Raw genomic sequence first — 27,708 nt, 5'->3', positions numbered from 1 at the left:
TTACAAGTAGTGGGCTTTACTCATACTCCCTGCAAGTTCACTTTGATACACTACTGGCCATTAAAATTGCTACACCACGAAGATGACGTGCTACAGACGCGAAACTTGACCCGAAGGAAGAAGATGCTGTGATATGCAAATGATTAGATTTTCAGAGCATTCACACAAGGTTGGCGCCGGTGGCGACACCTACAACGTGCTGACATGAGGAAAGTTTCCAACCGATTTCTCAGACACAGACAGCAGTTGATCGACGTTGCCTGGTGAAAAGTTGTTGTGATACCTCGTCTAAGGAGGAGAAATGCGTACCATCATGTTTGCGACTTTGATAAAGGTCGGGTTGTAGCCTATCGCGATTGCGCTTTATCGTGTCGCGACATTGCTGCTCGCGTTGGTCGAGATCCGATGACTGTTAGCGGAATATGGAATCGGTGGGTTCAGGAGTTTAATATGGAACGCCGTGCTGCATCCCAAAGGCCTCGTATCACTAGCAGTCGAGATGACAGGCATCTTACCCCCATGGCTGTAAAGGATCGTGCAGACACATCTCGATTCCTGAGTCAACAGATGGGGACGTTTGCAAGACAACAAACATCTGCACGAACAGTTCGACGACGTTTGCAGCAGCATGGACCATCAGCTCGGAGACCATGGTTGCGGTTACCCTTGACGCTGCATCACAGACAGGAGCGCCTGCGATGGAGTACTCGACGACGAACCTGGGTGCACGAATGGCAAAACGTCATTTTTTCGGATGAATCCAGGTTCTGTTTGCAGCATCATGATGGTCGCATCCATGTTTGGCGACATCGCGGTGAACGCACATTGGAAGCGAGTATTCGTCATCGCCATACTGGTGTATCAGCCGGCGTGATGGTATAGGGTGCCATCGATTACACTTTTCAGTCACCTCTTGTTCGCATTGACAGCACTTCAAACAGTGGACGTTACATTTCAGATGTGTTACGACCCGTGGCTCTAGCCTTCATTTGATCCCTGCGAAACCCTACATTTCGGCAGGCTAATGCACGACCGCATGTTGCAGGTCCTGTGTGGGTCTTTCTGGATACAGAAAATGTTCGACTGCTGCCCTGGCCAGCACATTCTCCAGAGCTCTCACCAATTGAAATCGTCTGGTCAACGGTGGCCGAGCAACTGGCTCGTCACAATACGCCAGTCACTAATCTTGATGAACTGTGGTATTGTGTTGAAGCTGCATGGGCAGCTGTACCTGTACACGCCATCCAAGCTCTGTTTGACTCAAAGTACAGGCGTATCAAGGCCGTTATTAGGGGCTGAGGTGGTTTTCTGGTTACTGACTTCTCAGGATGTATGCATCCAAATTGTGTGAAAATGTAATCACATGTCAGTTCTAGTATAATATATTTGTCCAATGAATACCCGTTTAGCATCTGCATTTCTTCTTGGTGTAGCAATTTTAATGGCCAGTAGTGTATTATGCCACTAATCTGCCAGTAGACTGTTTAAATCGATACGAGAACAGCAGTTACTTCCATAATGGCTCAAATGGCTGGGAGCACTATGGGACTTAACTTCTGAGGTCATCAGTCACCTAGAACTGAGAACTACTTAAACCTAACTAACTTAAGGACACCACACACATCCATGCCCGAGGCAGGATTCGAACCTGCGACCGTAGCGGTCGCGCGGTTCCAGACTGTAGCGCCAAGAACCGCTCGGCCATTGTTTCTTAAACACTCAATATACAGATTTCATTTTCAGTTATATGGCAGATACAATGAGGAAAGTGTTACACCTTGAATGAAAGCTACCAAATTGATACTTCATTATGTCCACGGCCGTGCAATATATTGACTAATTTTGTTTATTATCTGACCTTACGAGAAGCGTTCAAAAGGCAATTCAAGAGATTTTTTTTGGAAAGGAGGTTGATATTGCTCAGGAGTCCAATACCCCAACCTTCCAACCTTTAGGCTAAAAAACCGCTACAATCTCCACTCAAAGCGACGGCTTTACGCCCCCTTCCTGAGGGGGGGGGGGGGGCTCTATACACGCACGGTACCACTGTACTGGGCGACGTCAGAGCCAACATCCTGCTGCCTCCCCATCATCCTCGTATTGTTTCCCGCAGAGTGCATCCTTCATTGGACCACACAGATGGGAGTCGGAAGGTGCGAGATATGGACAGTGACGTGTGCGAGGAACAACAGTCCAGTGAAGTGCTGTCAGCTCCTTTGGTGTGTACAGACTTGTGTGAGGTCTTGCACTTTAACACGCTGAAGATATTTCTGCAATTTTCTGAGGGATCCACAGTACACCTCAGAGTTGATCGTTGCACCATGATGGAGGATATCAAACAGATTAACCCTTTCGCAGCCCCAAAAGACCGTGGCCATGATTTTACCGGCTAAGGATCAGGACCCAACTTTTTCTGCGGAGAAGAGGTGGTGTGGAGCTGCTTCATGGGTTGCCGTTTTGTTCGCCTCGTAACGCTCGACCGTCCGTCCCTGGTAGCTGAATGGTCAGCGCGACGGAATGTGATACCAAACGGCCCGGGTTCGATTCCCGGCTGGGTCGCAGATTTTCTCCGCTCAGGGACTGGGTGTTGTGTTGTCCTTATCATCATCATTTCATCCCCATCGACACGCAAATCGCCGAAGTGGCGTCAACTCGAAAGACCTGCACCAGGCGAAGGGCCTACCCGACGGGAGGCCCTAGCCACACGACATTTCCATTTCCAACGCTCAACCTTGTCACGTGAAGCGACAGCAGCGCTCCTGGCTCCATTATGCTCTCGCGAACATTTACATGCACACCCACGGGTCCAGCGGAGCTCGTGCATGGCAGCCAAGAAGTGTCGTACACCGGTTGCAGACCACGCACACACCTTCATGGCGATTATGTTTCCCGACGGCAGCGGCATTTTCCAACAAGATAACGCGCCGTGTCACAAGGCCAGGAGTGTGATGGAGTGGTTCGAGGAACACATTGGCGAGTCCCAATTGATATGGTGCCCCCCCCCCATCCCCCCACACCCCAACACGCCAGATATGAACCCGATTAAAGACAGTTGTCACTTGATCGAATGTGGCGTCAGAGCTCCCAGGAATTTACGGGAATCAGACGACTTGTGTGTGCAGATGTGGGGTCAGCTCCCTTCAGCGACCTACCAAGCCCTCACTACTTTTATGCCACGATGTGTCGCCGCTGTTATCCCAGGCAAAGGTGGACGTACTGGCTATTAGCTAGGTGGTCCTAATGTTGCGGCTGATCCGTGTAAATCAGGTATTCCAGATTGATGAAGGTTTCTCGCGTCTCCAGCCGCGTGGTAGCGTTGATATCTTGCGAATTCGTGAAAATACTCAGAGACATGAGACTACAAAGGGAGGACCCACTCGTGAGCTGCGACGTGACGTCGCTTTTCACGGAAGTGCCCCTTCAAGACTCCTTGCCACTTTGAGCCCAGCACTTTGAACCACAAACAGTCAGCCTCTTCGAACACGCACTAACAACCACCTACTTTCAGTGCAACATGGAATTCTTCGAGCAGATCGAGGTGGCCCTTCAAACTGCCAGACAGAAGCCAAAGCACTTCTTCCGCTATGTCGACGACACTTTTGTCGTGTGGGGACGTGGCAAACAGGCGCTAGATGCCTTTCTGTAACGCCTCAACAGCATCCGAATATCAAATTTACAATGGAAATGGACGAATGATGAAGAAGAAGAAAAACGACTCGCGTTCCTCCCGTACGTGGGTCCGCTCTCGGCCAAAATTGCACGACTTCGGGGCAAGTATAACATCAAAACCGTTCTCCGACCACCACCGAAGACGAGGGAGCTCTTAGGTTCTGCAAAAGACGCGCTGAACCTTAACACAGCAGGAGTATACAGCATACCATGCGAATGCGGTAAACAGTACACTGGGCAAACACAGCGCTGCATATTTAAAGGCTGCGAAGAACATATCAGATGTGTGCGACTGGGTCACACAGAAAAATCAGCCATAGCAGAACACAGCATAAATGAAGAACACACCTTCAACTTCGAAAACACGAAGGTACTGTGCCAAGCATCTGGCTTCTGGGAAAGCTTTATTAAAGAATCCATAGAAATAAGGATTCACGACAATCTGGTCGACAGAGATGAGGGATACCAACTCAGCGCAGCACGGATCCCTGCGATGGCGGCAATCCGTCGGGAGCGCGCCCGTCAACGTCCTCCGCCTCGGACGCAGACAGAATGCTTACACCGAGAACCGAACGCGGCCGCCGGGGGCGACCGCTATCCCCACCACCGCGCGCACGCCGCCGGTCCACCGCAGTCTTCCGAGGTCCAGTGGAGGGGGGTGACCGCGCATATAAATAGCCCGCTCTCCGCGAATCTCGACACTTCGCCAGAAGATGGGTAGTATGACACTTCCCGAAACATCGCGAGGCATCAACGCTACCACCCGGCTGGAAACCCGAGAGGTCTTCATCAACAGTTAACGCCGGGAAAGACTACAGTTACATAAGATATTCCAGAGTCGCTATAGATATACTTCCGTCATATATAAACGGAGTTCAGGCTTATTCAGTACTCTCTCTAGTTAGGGACGATGTCATATGGACCTGGATGAGGACTTGCAATACTGACATTGTATCAGAAACACATTAGAAGGCTCTCTGAATCGATGGCACAGCGGGTAGTTCTTACAGTCTTTACAAAGCTGTGGGTTCATCTGACTGGTTTTGTGTTGGTCCACAAGTTTGTTCGCTTACTTATGCCACAACTGTCCGCATCGGTAGCTGAATGTTTAGCGTGGCAGAATGACGTGCAAGGCAAGGGGCCCAGGTTCGATTCCCAGCTAGGTTGCAGATTGTGTCCACTCGCGTTCTGGCCATTGCGTTGTCTTCACCATCATTTCATTCTGATCGACACGCAAGTCTCCGAAGCGGCTTCAACTGAAAGACTTGCGTCCAGCGACCAGTCTACCTGACACGAGGACCTAGCCAAGCGCACATTTCACTTCACCACAAGTTAAGTCATCTGTACTACCAGTTTCATTGGGACGCAAACGAGTTACTAACGACATTGCAAGCCAGGATTACTTTGACAGCTAAAGGCACTTACTTCCGAGGCTTTGGTATTAAAATACCAAAGGAAAATGACGAGCTTGTGAAAAAAGCAGTGTGACTTTGTAACGCCGGACATGCATATCCTCCTATTTCCATCTATTGTACTATAAAGTTTTTCCTTATTTTGTTACCTGAAGATATGATATTTCTGTGTCTTTACATATTGTAATTGTTTTTTATATATATATATATATATATATATATATATATATATATATATATATGCATTTATGACGATGTATAATTGGTTTGTATTGAAAATATTATTTATATTTTTACGCTGGGTCTTGCCTAGGGAAAACTATGCTGTCGAACGATTACCTCGATAGGTCGTGTGGACAACCAAAGTGTTTAGGACCTTTGGTAGTGTTAGCTCTGCCGCGTGGATCGCGGGCAGAGCAGAGTCTGGCGGGAGTAGGGCGGTGGAGCAGGTGTGTTGTGTGACGCTCCCGCGAGTTGCCACGCTTTCGGAGTTTGGCAGCATGTAATTGCACTCGACTTGCTATGATAGTTTCTGACACGGTATCGCAGACGGGAAGCATTAGCTGGCGCACATCAAGAGGCCGTTTCGCCTGGTGACCGTGTCGAGAAGATGGCGCGCCAGCATCCAGCTTCTGCAACAGCGGCGGCCGACAATGAGTGACTGTCGCCGCCTCCTCGAACGACGACTTCAAACCTTCAATCAACCAACAAGGAAGACTGGAAGCAAGTAAAGTTTTAGAAATGTATGGCAGGCCTCAGCTTTTCAAATTGTTCAATTTGTCTCACAAAATTACAGCAACGTAGCATGAACCTTTGTTGCACATTGTCCCAATTGCATTACCTTCCTTTCCCGGAAAGAACCCGAGTGTCGTTGAAATTCAAATGCCAGCATTAAAGTAATATCATTCCATTTCACTGCTTTAATTTCAAAGTTCAGTTAAAGCATTCATAGCTGGCTACAATATTTAGATTACACAAGCACAAATTACGAGGGCGAGTTTTGTTACCATATTTTAGCTTGCCTGTGACTGCAGCCCAGCTTGGTACGTACTAAATTTTACTATTGTTAATTGTTCAGAATCATTTAATTCAAGTTCAAAGTTATATCTCTTATTTCTAAATTGCGTCGATCCAAGTAGCTTTTGAAATGATTGTTGAGGTAGCCCAAGACTAACCTTATTTTATTTAATTTCGTAGTGCTTCAGAAGCAAAGTTCACTATTAATTTCATTCACTAAATTAACTTTCAATTTTCCGGTTTTATTAATTCTTTTGCGAAATTAAGTCAGAGTGTAGCGAAATTTATTACTTCTGACAAACATTCAGTTTTCACACAACACTTGTCAATCTTCAGTCGCCACGCTTTTAGTGCTAATTATATGTGCATTAACCTTTCTTTTTCAGTTATTATAGTAGCTCTCCATAGGACTGGCGACCGTAATTTCCCCCAAATCTCAAATATCTAATAAACGCTAGTTAATTGTTAACGTAACGACCGCACATTTATTTTCTTTATTAATTTTCCCCTTTTTCAAAATTAATTTCCACCAAATTCATCTGCATTTTTCCTTTCATTTAGATGTAACCCTTTCCTCCCTATTATCGACGGATTAACTTCGGTGACGATTGCTTTTCCCAAATTTGCATTAGGTACACGCGGTTTAATTTTTCACTGTCATTACGGCCGATAAGTGAGGGGGAGGTTACAACTTCCACAGAGACGTAGATAGCGTGCCAGGCAAGAAATTGTTTCCTCTGGTAACAGGTGCCTCCTACAGGCTGGAAAACAAAGAAGATTCGGACAACGTGTAAGACTCATACCGTGTTCGTTGATGGGGTTCGGTATGAGGATCTCGGTCCAGTTGCCCCCGGTGCTGCCCTGGCTGGAGGGGAAGGTGGTGACGGCGGTGATTCGGTGGCCGCGCCTCTCCAGCGCCCTCAGGTACGTCTCGGCCAGCACCCACTGGCTGCGGCCCGGCGACTGGAAGAGGCCCAGCACCTCGGCCGCCTCCAGGGCTGGCACCAGCAACCCCGGCACCACATACAGCGTCAGCAGCAGGCGCGCCCCCACCTGCAACCCCAGTGGACAGGACCGAACGTACAGTAAACGCAACTGCCAAACCAAATAGCCCCCATGAAGCGGAACTCGGAAAATACGTAGCTAATTAATTTGATGTGCTCAGCCAAAGATCCATTTGTGTCATACATTTAATAACGTTTATGTATTTTTGTTATTCAGTTACAAAAATTACCGAGTCTGTATAGCTTCCTGAATATCTTCTTTCTTCTTCTATCCACCTGCATGTAAGGACTAGGGATGGGTAGTTCGCGTACGAATGGGTGCAAAGGAACGGTTCACCAAGATGAACGACAGGACTGAGGAACGAATTCCAAGGAACGATCGGTTCATAGTTCACTTAGGTCACGGCAGTCTACATATAGTTCCCGGGAATGAGGAACGATTGGTTCATAGTTCACTAGTTCACTTCGGTCACGGCGGTCTACTTATAGTCCCCGGGAACGAGACGATCGGTTCATAGTTCACTAGTTCACTTCGGTCTCGGTGGTCTACTTACAGTTCCCGGGAACGAGGAACAATCAGTTCACAGTTCGCTAGTTCACTTTCGTTGCGGCAGTCTACTTATAGTTCCCAGGAACGTGGAACGATCGGTTCATAGTTCACTAGTTCACTTCAGTCGTGGCGGTCTACTTATAGTTCCTGGGAACGAGGAACGATCGGATCATAGTTCACTTCGGTGGCGGCGGTCTTCTTATAGTTCCCGGGAACGAGGAACGATCTGTTCATAGTTCACTAGTTCATTTCGGTCGCGTTGGTCTACTTATAGTTCCCGGGAACGAGGAATGATCGGTTCATAGTTCACTAGTTCATTTCGGTCGCGGCTGTCTACTTATAGTTCCCGAGAACGAGGAACAATTGGTTCATAGTTCACTAGTTCATTTCGGTCGCGGCAGTCTACTTATAGTTCCCGGGAACGAGGAATGATCGGTTCATAGTTCACTAGTTCACTTTGGTCGCGGCAGTCTACTTATAGTTCCCGGGAACGAGGAATGATCGGTTCATAGTTCACTAGTTCACTTTGGTGGGAGTGGTCTACTTATATTTCCCGGGAATGAGGAATGATTGGTTCATAGTTCACTAGTTCATTTCGGTCGCAGCAGTCTACTTATAGTTCCCGGGAACGAGGAATGATCGGCTCATAGTTCACTAGTTCACTTCGGTCGCGGCGGTCTACTTATAGTTCCCGAGAACGAGGAACGATTGGTTCATAGTTCACTAGTTCATTTCGGTCGCGGCGGTCTACTTATAGTTCCCGGGAACGAGGAATGATCGGCTCATAGTTCACTAGTTCATTTTGGTCGCGGCAGTCTACTGATAGTTCCCGAGAACGAGGAACAATCGGTTCATAGTTCACTAGTTCATTTCGGTCGCGGCAGTCTACTTATAGTTCCCGGGAACGAGGAACAATCGGCTCATAGTTCACTACTTCACTTTGGTCGCGGCAGTCTACTTATAGTTCCCGAGAACGAGGAATGTTTGGTTCATAGTTCACTAGTTCACTTTGGTCGCGGCAGTCTACTTATAGTTCCCGGGAACGAGGAATGATCGGTTCATAGTTCACTAGTTCACTTTGGTGGCAGTGGTCTACTTATATTTCCCGGGAATGAGGAACGATTGGTTCATAGTTCACTAGTTCATTTCAGTCGCGGCAGTCTACTTATAGTTCCCGGGAACGAGGAATGATCGGCTCATAGTTCACTAGTTCACTTTGGTGGCAGTGGTCTACTTATATTTCCCGGGAATGAGGAACGATTGGTTCGTAGTTCACTAGTTCATTTCAGTCGCGGCAGTCTACTTATAGTTCCCGGGAACGAGGAATGATCGGCTCATAGTTCACTAGTTCACTTTGGTCGCGGCGGTCTACTTATAGTTCCCGAGAACGAGGAACAATTGGTTCATAGTTCACTAGTTCACTTTGGACGTGGCAGTCTACTTATAGTTCCCGAGAATGAGGACAGACCGGTTCATTGTTCACTAGTTCACTTCAGTCGCGGCGGTCACTTCGGCAGTTCTCGTTCCAGCCTCGGTCGCGTGCTCGTCTCAGTCTCGGTCTCCCTCGGCCGCACGCGTCGTTCTTCACATGACCACCTGTCTCAGTTCCACTGGCGACTGCTCCTAGTTAGTTCAGTATCCAGTTGTTCGTCTCGTTCACTGCGCTCGCTCATTTTACATGTGTTCCAAATTGTTCTTGCACTTGGGTCTGGGTATTCAGCGTCCACGACCGGTAATAAAAATTATTTTATAGATACGTAAATTACATAAAAATTGCGTTGTATGTAATAGGTACGTCTTTTCAGGTAACAAAAGGTCATATCAGCTCACTTCATTGTATCGATGAACAGCAGAAGACATACTTATAGCAAGGCAAGTTTTTTTGTTTTGTAGTCGTTTTACAATGTTCATCATTTGCAAACACGCGGACAAACTGAATGTAGAAACTGCATTCGTGTATTCAGTTCCTTTTCAGCCGAAAGATTATGAACGAGATTTGAGAAACGAACTTCTGTGGTTACCTTCAGGAAAGAAACTAATACCTGTACCAATCCACAGCATAAACATTCCAAACTCGAATGGAGAAAAATTACAGAAAGTACAGATGCAAGTGAAAAAAAAAGAAGTCAGTACTTAAATAATTAATTTCCAAATTAATTGAAACTCAGATATTACTTTCACATAAATTAATTCCCGTAAATTTAATCTTCCACAAGTTACTGCATTACTCTACCCCACTGAATAAAGAAGAAATAAATAAATTATCTTGCTTAGGTTTATTAGCTTTTGCTCCTGGATATTGTAGCTTCATACTGTCAAGGTATATTAACTATTTCAATGCAGTGGCAGCCGGTGATCATGTGCTAATGTCGTACAGCACACTGCAAATATCGCCTAAAATTCTCTGTGAATGTGAGCCAGAAAGCACGTTACAATTACACTACTTCTTTTCGAACGCGTGGTGGTATACAGACAAATCAGACGAAAACGTCTGTTGTAGTGGTCTCTTGGCCAGAACTAGGTACCGCAGCGCTGAGTGCTGAAAAGATTTCAGCCACACTACCATCCACTCAGAAATGGGTTGCAGCTGTCTGTGTTCCTCTCAGCACGCTGTGATGTGGCGTCACCAACGCCAGCGCTGAAGGTGCTATATTCCTTGAAGCACTACATCGCATCAACAGCCACCTGTCAGAGCAAGTGCCAGAAGGTAAGTGTTTGCCGACATTCCGATGCAAAAAAAGTCTGCGACGCATTAATAGACAATACCATGATCGTTTTCAAGTCTTATATCATCTGGAGGCGACACAGCTGTTGGATTCCTCAAGTTTGAAGAATTCTCAAGATGTTTCCCAGAGAATATACTTATTCTTGTAGTCCAGGCTTACACCACTTAGGAGAGACAAAGGTTAAAGACAGAGCTCTCGGTACAGTACCAAAAACCAGGCTTCAGGAATATTACTGGGGCTGTATCACCGTACCAGTTCATTTAGAGAAAAAACCTGCAAGACAGTTTCTCTCACATAACGAGACTTCTGAAAATAGTTGTGACAATACTGATGACAACTGCTGAACCTGAAAGATATTTTTCATTTCTGAAGAGGAGCAAGACCTCTCTTCCGAATTCTGTATCAGAGTAATGACTTAATGTCTCTTTATTGAGAAGAATGTGATGATCTAACTTGAGAGTTTCAACTCTAAAGTTGTAGATAAATTCTGCAGCAATAAACAGTGACAATGGACTTCATTTTTCTTCACCGAGTGTTCTATTTCTTATATCACATTTTATATCACATTCCGCAGTCATTCGAACGAAACAAGAATGGTAGGAAGGAAAAATGAGAACGTCATGGTCAGACAGAAATTCCGAAATCAGATACTGGATTGTAAGGCGTACCCAAGAGCAGATATAGACTCAGATCACAATATAGTAGGGACATTAGTCAGGAATAATCAATACGCAAAGAAGTGGGATACGGAAGTACTAAGGAATGACGAGATACGGTTGAAGTTCTCTAACGCTATAGATACAGTAATAAGGAATAGCGCGGTAGGCAGTAAAGTTAAAGAGGAATGGACATCTCTAAAAAGGGCCATCACAGAAGTTGGGAAGGAAAACATAGGTACAAAAAAGGTAGCTGCGAAGAAACCATGGGTAACAGAAGAAATACTTCAGTTGATTGATGAAAGGAGGAAGTATAAACATGTTCTGGGAAAATCAGGAATACAGAAGTACAAGTCGTTGAGGAATGAAATAAATAGGAAGGGCAGTGAAGCTAAGAAGAAATGGTTGCAGGAAAAATGTGAAGACATCGAAAAAGATATGATTGTCGGAAGGACAGACTCAGCATACAGGAAAGTCAAAACAACCTTTGGTGACATTAAAAGTAACGGTGGTAACATTAAGAGTGCAATGGGAATTCCACTGTTAAATGCAGAGGAGAGAGCAGATAGGTGGAAAGAATACATTGAAAGCCTCTATGAGGGTGAAGATTTGTCTGATGTGATAGAAGAAGAAACAGGAGTCGATTTAGAAGAGATAAGGGATCCAGTATTAGAATCAGAATTTAAAAGAGCTTTGGAGGACTAACGGTCAAATAAGGCAGAAGGGATAGATAACATTCCATCAGAATTTCTAAAATCATTGGGGGAAGTGGCAACAAAACGACTATTCACGTTGGTGTGTAGAATATATGAGTCTGGCGACATACCATCTGACTTTTGGAAAAGCATCATCCACACAATTCCGAAGACGGCAAGAGCTGACAAGTGCGAGAATTATCGCACAATCAGCTTAACAGCTCATGCATCGAAGCTGCTTACAAGAATAATATACAGAAGAATGAAAAAGAAAATTGAGAATGCGCTAGGTGACGATCAGTTTGGCTTTAGGAAAAGTAAAGGGACCAGAGAGGCAATTCTGACGTTACGGCTAATAATGGAAGCAAGACTAAAGAAAAATCAGGACACTTTCATAGGATTTGTCGACCTGGAAAAAGCGTTCGACAATATAAAATGGTGCAAGCTTTTCGAGTTTCTGAAAAAAGTAGGGGTAAGCTATACGGAGAGACGGGTCGTATACGATATCTACAACAACCAAGAGGGAACAATAAGAGTGGACGATCAAGAACGAAGTGCTCGTATTAAGAAGGGTGTAAGACAAGGCTGTAGCCTTTCGCCCCTACTCTTCAATCCGTACATCGAAGGAGCAATGATGGAATTAAAAGAAAGGTTCAGGAGTGGGATTAAAATACAAGTTGAAAGGATATCAATGATACGATTCGCTGATGACATTGCTATTCTGAGTGAAAGTGTTGAAGAATTAAATGATCTGCTGAACGGAATGAACAGTCTAATGAGTACAGAGTATGGTTTGAGAGTAAATCGGAGAAAGACGAAGGTAATGAGAAGTAGTAGAAATGAGAACAGCGAGAAACTTAACATCAGGATTGATGGTCACGAAGTCAATGAAGTTAAGGAATTCTGCTACCCAGGCAGTAAAATAACCAATGACGGATGGAGCAAGGAGGACATCAAAAGCAGACTCGCTATGGCAAAAAAGGCATTTCTGGCCAAGAGAAGTCTACTAATATCAAATACCGGCCTTAATTTGAGGACGAAATTTCTGAGGCTGTACGTCTGGAGTACAGCGTTGTATGGTAGTGAAACATGGACTGTGGGAAAACCGGAAGAGAAGAGAATCGAAGCATTTGAGATGTGGTGCTATAGACGAATGTTGAAAATTAGTTGGACTGATAAGGTAAGGAATGAGGAGGTTCTATGCAGAATCGGAGAGGAAAGGAATATGTGGAAAACTCTGATAAGGAGAAGAGACAGGATGATAGGACATCTGCTAAGACATGAGGGAATGACTTCCATGGTACTAGAGGGAGCTGTAGAGGGCAAAAACTGTAGAAGGAGACAGAGATTGGAATACGTCAAGCAAATAATTGAGGACGTAGGTTGCAAGTGTTACTCTGAGATGAAGAGGTTAGCACAGGAAAGGAATTCGTGGCGGGCCGCATCAAACCAGTCAGTAGACTGATCACAAAAAAAAAAGAACTTTTATAGGAATTTTATTTGGCATCTGACTCATACAGCTAAACTTTAAGCCATGAAACAATGTGCCACAATGAGGAAGCATCTATGATTGCCTCTTCATCTGGTAAAGGATAATAGAAACGTGCAGTATGCTATATTAAAATCTGCTTCTTTACCAATCGAGTGAGCTACCTTTCATGTTCAGTATGATTTAATTAGTCCGAATGTATAACACATGTCATTCTGCTTGATTTTAGTTATCCAAGTGTGTACTGGACCTAACCGAATGAAAGGTGAGCGCCAAAGCGCGTGTCGGCGCATTTAAGAGGCAGCCAAGTGCCGTTTCGCCTCCTCACCATGACGTCAGAGCTCTCATCTAATAACAAGCGTTGTCGCCGGAGAGGCCCTCCGTGAAGCCAGGAGACAGCGAGGCTCGTATATTCAACGTGTGGCCACCAGGCGGCAGTAACAGCTGACATCTGGCCCAAGTTCATTTAGTGCAACCTCCTCTGCCTCGATATTTCAGCTGCCTATGACGATGTGCAAGTCTCTATACTGATCACTACGTTTCGAGCTCTTAGGATACTAGAGAGCCTTATCGTGGTAGTATACATGCTGTTGCATACTTATTGGGCGTTCATTAGATTGAGCAATGAGGTGGTGGACACACATGAAGCGCACTTGTACACATAGGTCTACCTCGGACTTGTTTGCTGCGGGATGTCGCAGCACACAGTCCGCTGGTCCCCCACACTAGTTAACGGCTTGGCTGTGTGCTGCTGTCTGTGCTGAATCCAATATCATGGCTGCAGCTCTAGAACCCAGTAATTTCGTGAAGCATTTTATAACATGGCGCTTTCAACGACTATCTAGTTAAAATTTTTACCTGTACTTATGTAGCGTTTATTTTTATTTTACTTTATTCTACATCAGGACAACGCGGACTGCCCTCAGATTTAAATGAATGTAATCAGAAACATATTTAGCTTACATTTTAAATATTGTAAAGCTCTTTTTTATTTTGTTTTTACCCTGAGTTCATTCAGCTAACTGTAACCAATTGTTATTTTGTATTCTCATTATGTTTTTTCCCTGATAGTCGTACAGTTGCTTCAGAATGGCTACACAGCCGAAATGTGGTAGCACACAAAATAAAAAAATAGAAATGTCAGCCATCCGATGCAGTAGATTTATGTCTTTCAGGATTAGTATGTCAGGCTAGCAAATGAGAAACTGCGATACACAAAACGGAAACCAAACACAATCACCACGGTCGTGTCGTCAGCAATTCTGCTTGTATAGTGTGTGTTCTGTGTGTAGTGATTGGTGTTGCGACAAGAACGATCAGTGTGGTTCTGGCTATTCAAATAATGAAACTTTTTTTGAAGAATATGTAATCAAAGCAGTAGCTTGTACACTTGTGATTAGCCATATTAGCTTGCACTTTTTTTAACAAACTGGCCTTGCATTTGGGGGATGGAGACTGCCCATTCTAATTTGTATTTTCGTTATTTTCCTAAATTGCTTCAGGAAAAGCTCGGAATGGTTGCTGATACAGGCTCACGACCGACTACGTACCTCATCCTTGCCAAACTAGGCTTGTAAGTACACAGATGTGATAAGAGGACATGGAATAGCGATAGGACAGTATATTGGCGCAGCTGTCGTTTATACTCTGGTGATTTCCGTGAAAAGGTTTGCGACGTCATTGTGGCCGCACGACAGGAATTAACAGACTGCGGTGCTTTCGTAGGACATTTAAACTCGGAAATCGTTAGGGAATTCAATATTCCTGGATCCGCAGTGTTAAGTGCTGAAGTAATTCGACAGCTTGTAACAGTGGAAAATTGTACTGAAATGCAGGAGGATCTGCAACGAATTGACGCGTGGTGCAGGGAATGGCAATTGAATCTCAGTGTAGACAAGTGTAATGTGCTACGAATGCGTAGAAAGAAAGATCCTTTATCAGTTACCTACAATATAGCAGGTCAGCACTGGAAGCAGTTAATTCCATAAATTATCTGGGAGTAGGCATTAGGAGTGATTTAAAATGGAATGATCATATAAAATTAATCGTCGGTAAAGCAGATACCGGACACGGATTCATTGGAAGAATCCTAAGGAAATCCAGTCCGAAAACAAAGGAAGCAGGTTACAGTACACTTGTTCGCCCACTGCTTGAATACTGCTCACCGGTGTGGGATCCGTACCAGATAGGTTTGATAGAAGAGACAGAGAAGATCCGACGGAGAGCAGCGTGCTTCGTTACAGGATCATTTAGTAATCGCGAAAGCGTTACGGAGATGATAGATAAACTCCGGTGGAAGACTCTGCAGGAGAGACGCTCAGTAGCTCGGTACGGGCTTTTGTTGAAGTTTCGAGAGCATACGTTCACAGAGGAGTCAGGCAGTATATTGCTCCCTCCTACGTATATCTCGCGAAGAGACCATGAGGATAAAATAAGAGAGGCTAGAGCCCACACAGAGGCATACCGACAATCTTTCTTTCCACGAACAATACGAGACTGGAATAGAAGGGAGAACCGATAGACATACTCAAGGTACCCTCCGCCACACACCGTCAGGTGGCTTGCGGAGTATGGATGTAGATGTAGATGTAGAAGAGCGTGCTATCAATGTCACATTCAAGCTTTACCTCTTACCACGGACAAAAAAGTAGTCGGCGGCCTTCACTTAACGACGAAGAGCACCGCTGATCGGGTAAAGTTGTCAGTGGTAACAGACAAGCAACACTGCGAGAAATAACCGCAGAAATCAGTGTGGGACGTACGACGAACGTATCTGTTAGGGGCCATGACAGCAGACTACCGACGCGAGTGTCTTTGTTAACAGCACGACCTAGCCTGCGGCGCCTCTTCTGGGTCGTGACCATCTCAGTTGGACCCAAGACTACTGGGAAACCGTGGCCTGGTTAGGCAAATCCAGATTTCTTTCGGTAAGAGTTGCTGGTAGGGTTCGAGGTCGGCGCAGAACCTACGAAGCCATGGTCCCAGACTCAAGATGCCACTGTGCAAACTGATAGTTATTACGAGGTGCATTCAAGTTCTAAGGCCTCCAATTTTTTTTCTAATTAACTACTCACCGGAAATCGATTAAACTGGCGTTACTTCTCGACGTAATCGCCCTGCAGACGTACACATTTTTCACAACGCTGACGCCATGATTCCATGGCAGCAGCGAAGGCTTCTTTAGGAGTCTGTTTTGACCACTGGAAAATCGCTGAGGCAATAGCAGCATGGCTGGTGAATGTGTGACCACGGAGAGTGTCTTTCATTGTTGGAAAAAGCCAAAAGTCACTAGGAGCCAGGTCAGGTGAGTAGGGAGCTTGAGGAATCACTTCAAAGTCGTTATAACGAAGAAACTGTTGTGTAACATTAGCTCGATTTGCGGGTGCGTTGTCTTGGTGAAACAGCACACGCGCAGCCCTTCCCGGACGTTTTTGTTGCAGTGCAGGAAGGAATTTGTTCTTCAAAACATTTTCGTAGGCTGCACCTGTTACCGTAGTGCCCTTTGGAACGCAATGGGTAAGGATTACGCCCTCGCTGTCAGAGAACATGGACATCATCATTTTTTCAGCGCTGGCGGTTCCTCGAAATTTTTTTGGTCGCGGTGAATCTGTGTGCTTCCATTGAGCTGACTGGCGCTTCGTTTCTGGATTGAAAAATGGCATCCACGTCTCATCCATTGTCTCAACCGACGAAAAGAAAGCCTCATTCATGCTGTCATTGCGCGTCAACATTGCTTGGCAACATGCCACACGGGCAGCTGTGTGGTCATCCGTCAGCATTCGTGGCACCCACCTGGATGACACTTTTCGCATTTTCAGGTCGTCATGCAGGATTGTGTGCACAGAACCCACAGAAATGCCAACTCTGGAGGCGATCTGTTCAACAGTCATTCGGCGATCCCCCAAAACAATTCTCTCCACTTTCTCGATCGTGTCGTCAGACCGGCTTGTGCGAGCCCGAGGTTGTTTCGGTTTGTTGTCACACGATGTTCTGCCTTCATTGAACTGTAACACCCACGAACGCACTTTCGAGACATCCATAACTCCATCACCACATGTCTCCTTCAACTGTCGATGAATTTCAATTGGTTTCACACCACGCAAATTCAGAAAACGAATGATTGCACGCTGTTGAAGTAAGGAAAACGTCGCCATTTTAAGTATTTAAAACAGTTCTCATTCTCGCCGCTGGCGGTAAAATTCCATCTGCCGTACGGTGCTGCCATCTCTGGGACGTATTGACAATGAACGTGGCCTCATTTTAAAACAATCCGCATGTTTCTATCTCTTTCCAGTCCAGAGAAAAAACATCGGAGGTCTTAAAACTTGAATGCACCTCGTACATAACGGTGTAGGCTATGTTAACATGAAGTGTACTGGGTCCTCTGGTTCAACTGAATCGATCATTGACTGGAAATGGTTATGTTTGGCATTTGGAAAGCTTTCGAAGCCATTCGCGGATTTCATGGTCGCCGACAACTATGGAGTTGTCACTGGACCTCAGTTGTTCCTGATAGGTTTGAAGAACATTCTGAAAAATTTGAGCGAATGATTTGGCGCACCAAACATTTGTGGTACAAAATCCAGAAGTCATTTCGTGCACAAAATATTGCACCGGTAACACTTTTGCAATTGTGGGCGGCTGTAGAGACAACACGGCTCAATATTTCTGCAGGGGACTTCCAACGACTTATTGAAAGCATGTCAAGTCGAGATGCTACATCGTGGCATACAAAAGGATATCCGACATGATGCTAGGAGATATCCCATGACTTCTGTCACTTCAGTATTTATAATGTTGTGTATATGAAATATGTTTTTTTTTCTTAAATTGTAATACCACGACACCCTCTTATCCCTATAAAAGTGACCCATCGATGAATAAAACTATTACTTTTTTTTTGGTCATCAGTCTACTGACTGGTTTGATATGGCCCGCCACGAATTCCTTTCCTGTGCTAACCTCTTCATCTCAGAGTAGCACCTGTAACCTACGTCCTCAATTATTTGCTTGACGTATTCCAATCTCTGTCTTCCTCTACAGTTTTTGCCCTCTACAGCTCCCTCTAGTACCATGAAAGTCATTCCCTCATGTCTTAGCAGATGTCCTATCATCCTGTCCCTTCTCCTTATCAGTGTCTTCCATTCCTTTCCTCTCCGATTCTGCATAGAACCTCCTCATTCCTTACCTTATCAGTCCACCTAATTTTCAACATTCGTCTATAACACCACATCTCAAAGGCTTCGATTCTCTTCTCTTCCGGTTTTCCCACAGTCCATCTTTCACTACCATACAATGCTGTACTCCAGACGTACATTCTCAGAAATTTCTCCTCAAATTAAGGCCGGTATTTGATCTTAGCAGACTTCTCTTGGCCAGAAATGCCTTTTTTGCCATAGCGAGTCTGCTTTTGATGTCCTCCTTGCTCCGTCCGTCATTGGTTATTTTACTGCCTAGGTAGCAGAATTCCTTAACTTCATTGACTTCGTGACCATCAATCCTGATGTTAAGTTTCGCGCTGTTCTCATTTCTACTACTTCTCATTACCTTCGTCTTTCTCCGATTTACTCTCAAACCATACTCTGTACTCATTAGACTGTTCATTCCGTTCAGCAGATCATTTAATTCTTCTTCACTTTCACTCAGGATAGCAATGTCAACAGCGAGTCGTATCATTGATATCCTTTCACCTTGTATTTTAATTCCACTCCTGAACCTTCCTTTTATTTCTATCATTGCTTCCTCGATGTACAGATTGAAGAGTAGGGGCGAAATGCTACAGCCTTGTCTTACACCCTTCTTAATACGAGCACTTTGTTCTTGATCATCCACTCTTATTATTCCCTCTTGGTTGTTGTACATATTGTATATGACCCGTCTCTTCCTATAGCTTACCCCCTACTTTTTTCAGAATTTCGAACAGCTTGCAACATTTTATACTGTCGAACGCTTTTCCAGGTTGACAAATCCTATGAAAGTGTCTTGATTTTTCTTTAGCCTTGCTTCCATTATAAGCCGTAACGTCAGAATTGCCTCTCTCGTCCCTTTACTTTTCCTAAAGCCAAACTGATCGTCACCTAGCGCATTTTCAATTTTCTTTTCCATTCTTCTGTATATTATTCTTGTAAGCAGCTTCGATGCATGAGCTGTTAAGCTGATTGTGCGATAATTCTCGCACTTGTCAGCTCCTGCCGTCTTCGGAATTGTGTGGATGATGCTTTTCCAAAGGTCAGATGGTATGTCGCCAGACTCATATATTCTACACACCAACGTGAATAGTCGTTTTGTTGCCACTTCCCCCAATGATTTTAGAAATTCTGATGGAATGTTATCTATCCCTTCTGCCTTAATTGACCGTAAGTCCTCCAAAGCTCTTTTAAATTCTGATTCTAATACTGGATCCCTTATCTCTTCTAAATCGACTCCTGTTTCTTCTTCTATCACATCAGACAAATCTTCACCCTCATAGAGGCTTTCAATGTATTCTTTCCACCTATCTGCTCTCTCCTCTGCATTTAACAGTGGAATTCCCATTGCACTCTTAATGTTACCACCGTTACTTTTAATGTCACCAAAGGTTGTTTTGACTTTCCTGTATGCTGAGTCTGTCCTTCCGACAATCATATCTTTTTCGATGTCTTCACATTTTTCCTGCAGCCATTTCTTCTTAGCTTCCCTGCACTTCCTATTTATTTCATTCCTCAGCGACTTGTACTTCTGTATTCCTGATTTTCCCGGAACATGTTTGTACTTCCTCCTTTCATCAATCAACTTCTGTGATGGCCCTTTTTAGAGATGTCCATTCCTCTTCAACTGTACTGCCTACTGCGCTATTCCTTATTGCTGTATCTATAGCGTTAGAGAACTTCAAACGTATCTCGTCATTCCTTAGTACTGCCGTATCCCACTTCTTTGCGTATTGACTCTTCCTGGCCAATGGCTTGAACTTTAGCCTACTCTTCATCACTACTATATTGTGATCTGAGTCTACATCTGCTCCTGGGTACGCCTTACAATCCAGTATCTGATTTCGGAATATCTGTCTGATCATGATGTTATCTAATTGAAATCTTCCCGTATCTCCCGGCCTTTTCCAAGTATACCTCCTCCTCTTATGATTCTTGAACAGCGTATTCGCGATTACTAGCTGAAACTTGTTACAGAACTCAATTAGTCTTTCTCCTCTTTCATCCCTTGTCCCAAGCCCATATTCTCCTGTAACGTTTTCATCTACTCCTTCCCCTACAACTGCATTCCAGTCGCCCATGACTATTAGATTTTCGTCACCCTTTACATATTGCATTACCCTTTCAATTTCCTCATACACTTTCTCTATCTGTTCATCTTCAGCTTGCGACGTCGGCATGTATACCTGAACTATCGTTGTCGGTGTTGGTCTGCTGTCGATTCTGATTAGAACAACCCGGTCACTGAACTGTTCACAGTAACACATCCTCTGCCCTACCTTCCTATTCATAACGAATCCTACACCTGTTATACCATTTTCTGCAGCTGTTGATATTACCCGATACTCATCTGACCTAAAATCCTTGTCTTCTTTCCACTTCACTTCACTGACCCCTATTATATCTAGATTGAGCCTTTGCATTTCCCTTTTCAGATTTTCTAGTTTCCCTACCACGTTCAAGCTTCTGACATTCCACGCCCCGACTCGTAGAACGTTATCCCTTCGTTGGTTATTCAATCTGTTTTTCAAGGTAACCTCCCCTTTGGCAGTCCCCTCTCGGAGATCCGAATGGGGGACTATTCCGGAATCTTTGGCCAATGGAGATATCATCATGACACTTCTTCAATTACAGGTCACATGTACTGTGGATACACGTTACGTGTCTTTAATGCAGTGGTTTCCATTGCCTTCTGCATCCTCATGTCGTTGATCATTGCTGATTCTTCCGCCTTTAGGGGCAATTTCCCACCCCTAGGACAAGAGAGTGCCCTCAACCTCTATCCGCTCCTCCGCCCTCTTTGACAAGGCCGTTGGCAGAATGAGGCTGACTTCTTATGCCCGAAGTCTTCGGTCGCCAATGCTGATTATTTATCAAAATTTAGGCAGTGGCGGGGATCGAACCCGGGAACGAAGACCTATTACTACTACTACTGTTAGTATTAGCGGTACCACTGCCGCTTCTGCCGCAATCACAGTATGTAGGAGAATGACATGAAAGGAGACGAGAAATAATGCCTGTAACAAGGCACGTACCATACATACACTGAATAATTCGTCTTGCCTACTACAATCAAATTTGGTGTATAACTTTACTCACTGTTTGAAGAACTCTTTAACGTATTTCAGTCAAATTATTTTAAAAACCAAGCAAGTATCTTAGACCTCATAGCTACAGATAGGCCAGACCATATCGATGATGTCAGTATAGAAATGCGCTTCCCACGTCCGGGTTCCCGGGTTCGATTCCCGACGGGGTCAGGGATTTTCTCTGCCTCGTGATGACTGTGTGTTGTGTGATGTCCTTAGGTTAGTTAGGTTTAAGTAGTTCTAAGTTCTAGGGGACTGATGACCATAGATGTTAAGTCCCATAGTGCTCAGAGTCATTTTTTTTTCAGTATAGAAATGGGGATTAGCGGTCATGGTGTCATTATAGCAACCACGATTACAAAAGTTAATAAATCAGTCAAGAAGGGTAGGAGAGTGTCCCTGCTAGATAGAGCAGATAAGCAGTTATTAACGTCTTACGTAGACCGTGAATTGGCGTCACTTGTTATCAGAGGGATGAATGTAGAGGAATTATGGTCAAAGTTTAAGCAGATTGTGGTCTGGAGAGTTACGTGTCTAGTAAGTAGATAGAAGATGGATAAGGTTTAATAACCGCAGCAAAAGATGTTGCAGAGAAACCAATAAAACTCTGGTCGCGTGTAAAATCGCTAAGCGGGTCTAACAAGTAAGGCTTCCATTCAGTTCCTTGCTGACCAGTCTCGTATGGCAGATGAAGATAGCAAAATGAAAGCCGAAATATTAAATTTCATGTTGTAGAAATCGTTCACGTAGGAGAACCGTACAAACATACCGTCATCTGACCCTCGGACAGATTTTCCGATGGACGACATAGAAATAAGCATACCTGGCGTAGAGAAGCAACTTAAAGATTTGTAAAGAAATAAATCACCAGGTCCGGATGGAATCCCAGTTTGATTTTGCAAAGAGTACTCTACGGCATTAAGCGACTAGAAAAGATCGCAGGGGACTCCGGTATACAAAGGAGGTAAAAGAACGCACCCGAAAATTCATAGGCCAATATCCCTAACTTCTGCTTGCTGCAGAACCTTGAACGTATTCTCAGTTCGAATGTAAGCAGCTTTTGTCCACGAATCAACATGGCTTTAGAGAGAATCGCTTGCTGCCCTTTTCTCAGATGATATACTGATAACTATGAATGAAGGGCAACGACAGGTTCCATGTTTCGAGATTTCCGGAAAGTATTTGACATGGTGCCTCATTGCAGGCTCTTAACGAAGGTACGAGCGTATGGAATAATTACACAGATATGTGAGGGACTCCGGGACTTCTTAAATAACAGAACCCAGTATGTTGTCCTCGACGGCGAGAGTTCATCAGAGACGAGGGTATTGTCAGGACTGCCCCAGGCAGGTGTGATGGGATCGTTATTATTCTCTAAGTACACAAATGATTCGGCGACCAGGGTGAGCAGCAGTTTGCGGTTGTTTGCTGGTGAGGCCGTGGTGTACGGTAAGTTGTCGAAGTCGAGTGACTGTAAAAAGATACAGGACGACTTAGATAACACTTGTAGTTGGTGTGATGAATGGCAGCTAATCCTAAATATGGAAAACCATAAGTTAATGTGGAAGAGTAGCAACAGCAAACCTGTAATGTTCGGGTACAGTGTAACCAGTGTCCTGCCTGGCACAGTCAAGTACTTTAAATATCTGGTCGTAGAGTTCTAAAGCGGTATGCGGTGGAACGAGCGTGTAAAAACTGTTGTGGGGAAGGCGAATGGTCGATTTCGCTTTATTGGGATCATCTTAGGGAAGAATGGTTCACGTGTAAAGGAGAGCGCACATAGGACGCTGGTGCGACCTATTGTTGAGTACTGCTCGAGTGTTTGGGATCCATACCAGATCGGATCGAAGGAAGTCATCGAAGCAATTCAGAGGCGCTAGGTTCGAAAAGAACGTTAGTGTTAGGAGTTGCTTCTGGAACTCTAATGGGAATCCCTGGAGGGAAGGCGGCGTTCTTTTCGAGGAACACTATTAAGAAAATTCAGAGAACCGGCATTTGAAACTGACTACCGAACGATTCTACTCCTGCCAACATACATTGCACGGAAGGACCACGGAGACCCGCGCGGGATTAGCCGAGCGGTCTCGGGCGCTGCAGTCATGGACTGTGCGGCTGGTCCCGGCGGAGGTTCGAGTCCTCCCTCGGGCATGGATGTATGTGTTTGTCCTTAGGATAATTTAGGTTAAGTAGTGTGTAAGCTTAGGGACTCATGACCTTAGCAGTTAAGTCCCATAATATTTCACACACATTTGAACATTTTTTTTTTTTTTAACCACGAAGATAAGATACGAGAAATTAGGGCTGATATGGAGGCGTACAGACAGTCGTTTTTCCCTCGCTCTGTTTGCGGGTGGAACAGGAGGGGAAATGACAAATAATGGTACAGGGTACCCTCCGCCACGCACCTTTCGGTGGCTTGCGGAGTATCTGTCAAGGTGTAGAATTGCTGAACCTATGTTCAGCACCACATGCACTATTAATCAAAAGCATAAAGCTCTGACATTAGTACATACTGTGCCAAACTGTAAGAATCTAGACTCGATATAGGTGGCAGTGATTACTCGCAGATGAAGAGGCTTGCACAGGATAATGTAACATGGAGGGCTGCATCAAACGAGTTTTCGGGCTGAAGACCACAACCACAGCATGCGACAGGAATTAATATGTTGCCTGGGGCTTTACGGAAAGCACTCTCTCGAAATTTGAATAGCAAACTTGTCCGTGATGCACACCGCCTCTCCTGTAGAGTCTGCCACTGAAGCATTTCTGTGGCGCTGTCACGCCGACTAAACGATCCCTTGACGAAATGCACCGCTCTTGTTTGGACTATCATCACTTTGGATAATCTTAACACGTGCAAAGATAATATTATCTGCTACATGCTCGTAGTGTACCACAGATGTGAACACATTTTGCTCCGAACGTGTCAAGTGTCACGTGGATAACGAACCGTAGTGCTCCAATGCATTTTATGCTGCAGACACTGTCAGTAGAAATATGACTTCTAACCTTTCTGTAACTTTACTATCTTACCTCCGTCGTTTTTCTTTACCTTTCCTTCGTACTTTACAACTAAATTCTCCAGATTTAAGGCAACTTGTACTCTCTAAAAATAGATTTTTATTTTTGTCTTAAAAAATTCTCTGTAGTTTTCTGAACGAGAGAAAGTTTATTTCCAGGAAAATGGACCACAGAAAGTAGCAAAATTAGAGTAATTTAAAAGAGGCTGCACGCACCACGACGCCCCATGGCACACAGCTCTGTTAAAAATAAAGTTTTGCTCTCATTCGCGCCAAAACAACAGCTAACAGTGACTAAACTCTCTGTACAAACAACAGATAAGCAACTGTAAAGCTTCCGCAAGTTAGCCAACTTAAGGGACTAAAAAGTCATAAAAAATGAAACAAATGGACGTGGTCGGCTTACAGACGAAGAAATAGACAGGCTGCAGTATTATTCATAGACAAGTCATAACACAAAATAAAAATGACCTTCAGGGAATGAAAAAGGCAGTGTGGGCTACCTTCTTTCATAAATCCTCCATGGTAGTGATTCATGGCGTGACTACCAGAGGGCTGTTACTCAAGGTGAGACCTACAACCATAAGCATTCTTTGCCATTTGCTATAATCAAAGTTATAAAACATACGTGGATCTTAGTGACACAAAATTGTTAGAGTAATGTTTACATGGTAGGACTCAAAATCCAAATAAAAGTTTCAACAATTGTAGATGGGAACGGACACCGAAAACTCTTCTGGTAGGAATAAATACTTTGAAAATAGGTGTGCTAGATGCTGTTCTACGTTTCAGCGACGGTGCAGTGCCAAGGCTTAATGTTACGGAACTGATGGGAGTGCCTGGCGGACTAAATATGCATACAGCACTGTAGACATCGTCCGAAGGAGACTCTTCGAAGCAGAATAATCAGTGTTGGAAGCCACCAAAGAAACAAGAATAAGAAAAAGTGAAAAGTAGAAGGGAGGAAGAACAACAGAGGAAACGAGATGAATACAGGCCTGGTATGCATTAGTGCCATGCAAGTTTAACAGGAATTATTTCATGTCCTGGTACACTCTGGCTAAAAACTAGAGAGCTGAAATTTTGTATACTGTCTTAAAACATGCTTAACTACAAAGCAAACTACTTTCGTGACTTACCTTTAAAAATAAAAAGCTTTTTTGAAGAAAAATATTTGAAAATCATGCTTAAAATTTTTTGTGCCACAACTTATGACAGCACCATCTTTTCAATAAACTGCTTTAAAGAGGATAGTGTAAATAACTTACAGGGAAAAAATAAACATTCTACTTCGTTTGTATTTTGACTCGCGTGTACCTATGGTGTACATTAATAATTAGCAAGGTTTATTTCACTCGCAACAAAAAAATTCAATAAAAAAAGTGTGAGAGTTAAATCTGTGGTTCATACACAATAATGTTCACAAACGATGTCTTAATAGATGGTAAGCATTGTATGGGCTTTCAAATCTTATTCTTTGAGTTACACTGTTAGGAAAACTGACAGTTTTTTCAAGGTTTCTCCTAGTATTCACGGACCAGTCCCCATAACACACAACCTATATCTTAAGAGCGCATTTCCATATTGTCGACTCGCTCAGCAACAACACTACGTACACTGAACACACACGCCGCCGGTACGACGAAGCCAGTTTCATATCAGTTTTATCAAGCAGTGCTGCCAACTTACTGCCATTGTGCGTCGATATTCCCGTGTACTCCTGGGGCCCAGCAGCGTGATCCGTGCTGGTGCGCTGCGACAGCCGAATGAAGCCCGACTGACCTACGTCGTCCCGCCTCTTTAGCCGGTTGGCCTTGCCCGATAAAGGAGCGTCGCTTTAAGTGCGTGACACAGCGGCGTCACACTCACGTGATCTCACAGATAGCAAAACTGTTTACCTCTAGTGGATGCGACGGTAAGATCTGCGGTTGCCATGTGAAACGGATTAGCGTCCCTACGACTTCCTGTTGTCCTCTGCTGAAATTTAAAACTCAATTGTTGATTTATTTTGGACATCAATTAACCTCCGTAAAAGCGTTTAAACGTTGTATATTGTTTCATTAGCTATCTTTGTCAGCTTGCATACAGGTGTGAATACGAAAATTTCGTTCATGATTAAAATCCGTCGAATACAGAGTAGAACTCGAGTATGTTCTGCCTTTACGCTTTGTGTTGTATGACAATCATTCCATGAACATTATTTTGAACAAAATTCCTTAAAGAGTATTACAATGCGTAAGATTGTAATCTTCGCGTACTTTTTGTTTTTCATTTTCTTTAAGGGATACAAAAATGGTAGGCGATTAAGTTAACCTTGAAACGGCTACATACAGTTGTCATTAAGTAATGACAAAATTATGTAAATACACTCCTGCTCTTTGAAACGTTTCGCCCTGCGACGTGTTTATAGTCATCGCAGATACAATTTTCGTATTCAAATGTCTTCTTGTCAGTCGAAGAGGCACTCTGGGATCAGATGGCGTTAAGTTTATCCCCGGTACTACATCTGCTTTCCCGGTGTCAGTCAGCTGAGCATTGGTTGTAAATAGCGACCAGTGCGAAATTTTCGCACTTCTATTGTTGTAAATAACTGTATTTAGCATAAGTGTAATTTTTTGGATAGGAGTAGTGTGCGGATGAAGAGAAAACATCTTTAAAAACGAACTGAACGACGTGAAATAATAATCCTGAATTTATGAAAAAAGCCTTGTTTATATATATTTCGATGCTTATAATTTTGAACAAAATTGCTTACTGGGCGTTACAGTAACTCCGTGTAAACGATACTTCACGTAGGAATGTAACCTTTGTACACTTTTTGTTTCTCATTTTCTCAGTGATTAGGGGCAGAGATAATGGACTACCGCAGTAGTCACGAATGTTATCTCTGACCATTCTGAATATAAGCTATCCAGTTAATAAGCACTTTAAAACAAATAAAATAGTATTTCTAATAAGCTAATATAAAAATAGAGTTTGTAATTCGTGATCAGTAAGCTAGCTTCGTAAAATATAGGTGTTAAGCTGGGCGTCCGAACACCCGTTTGCCTAATGATACTTAAGAACCTTTTGTATGTTAATATTCTCCACAAATAGTACGTTTTAGTACAAAATCGATGTGCAATGTCAGAAATTGCTTAAAAAAGCCTTTCCATTGATACCTCATTCATCCCTGTATGATTAGTACGTTTTGAT

General features: G+C 44.0%; 1 protein-coding gene across 5 annotated transcripts in view; it reads right to left on the bottom strand.

Annotated features, from left to right (window-relative positions):
* Nucleotides 1-26,340, bottom strand: part of LOC126419833 (UDP-glycosyltransferase UGT5-like) — a 199,221-nt gene extending 172,881 nt beyond the window's left edge. For 2 of the 5 annotated variants that reach the window (XM_050087066.1, XM_050087065.1), the window contains exons 1-2: nucleotides 26,203-26,337; nucleotides 6,902-7,151 (exon numbers count right to left, since the gene is read on the bottom strand). In XM_050087066.1, coding sequence (XP_049943023.1) covers nucleotides 6,902-7,151; nucleotides 26,203-26,208 — 256 coding nt within the window. In that variant the 5' untranslated portion in view covers nucleotides 26,209-26,337. Of the gene's footprint in view, nucleotides 1-6,901; nucleotides 7,152-26,202 lie in introns of all 5 variants that reach the window. The other 3 variants (XM_050087069.1, XM_050087068.1, XM_050087067.1) reach the window with 3 other exon arrangements.
* Nucleotides 26,341-27,708: the final 1,368 nt, after the last annotated feature.

Source organism: Schistocerca serialis, chromosome 9 (assembly GCF_023864345.2).
Source record: "Schistocerca serialis cubense isolate TAMUIC-IGC-003099 chromosome 9, iqSchSeri2.2, whole genome shotgun sequence".
Taxonomy (NCBI): domain Eukaryota; kingdom Metazoa; phylum Arthropoda; class Insecta; order Orthoptera; family Acrididae; genus Schistocerca; species Schistocerca serialis.
The sequence above is the reverse complement of the archived record's forward strand: the minus strand, read 5'-3'. Positions and strand labels throughout refer to the sequence as shown.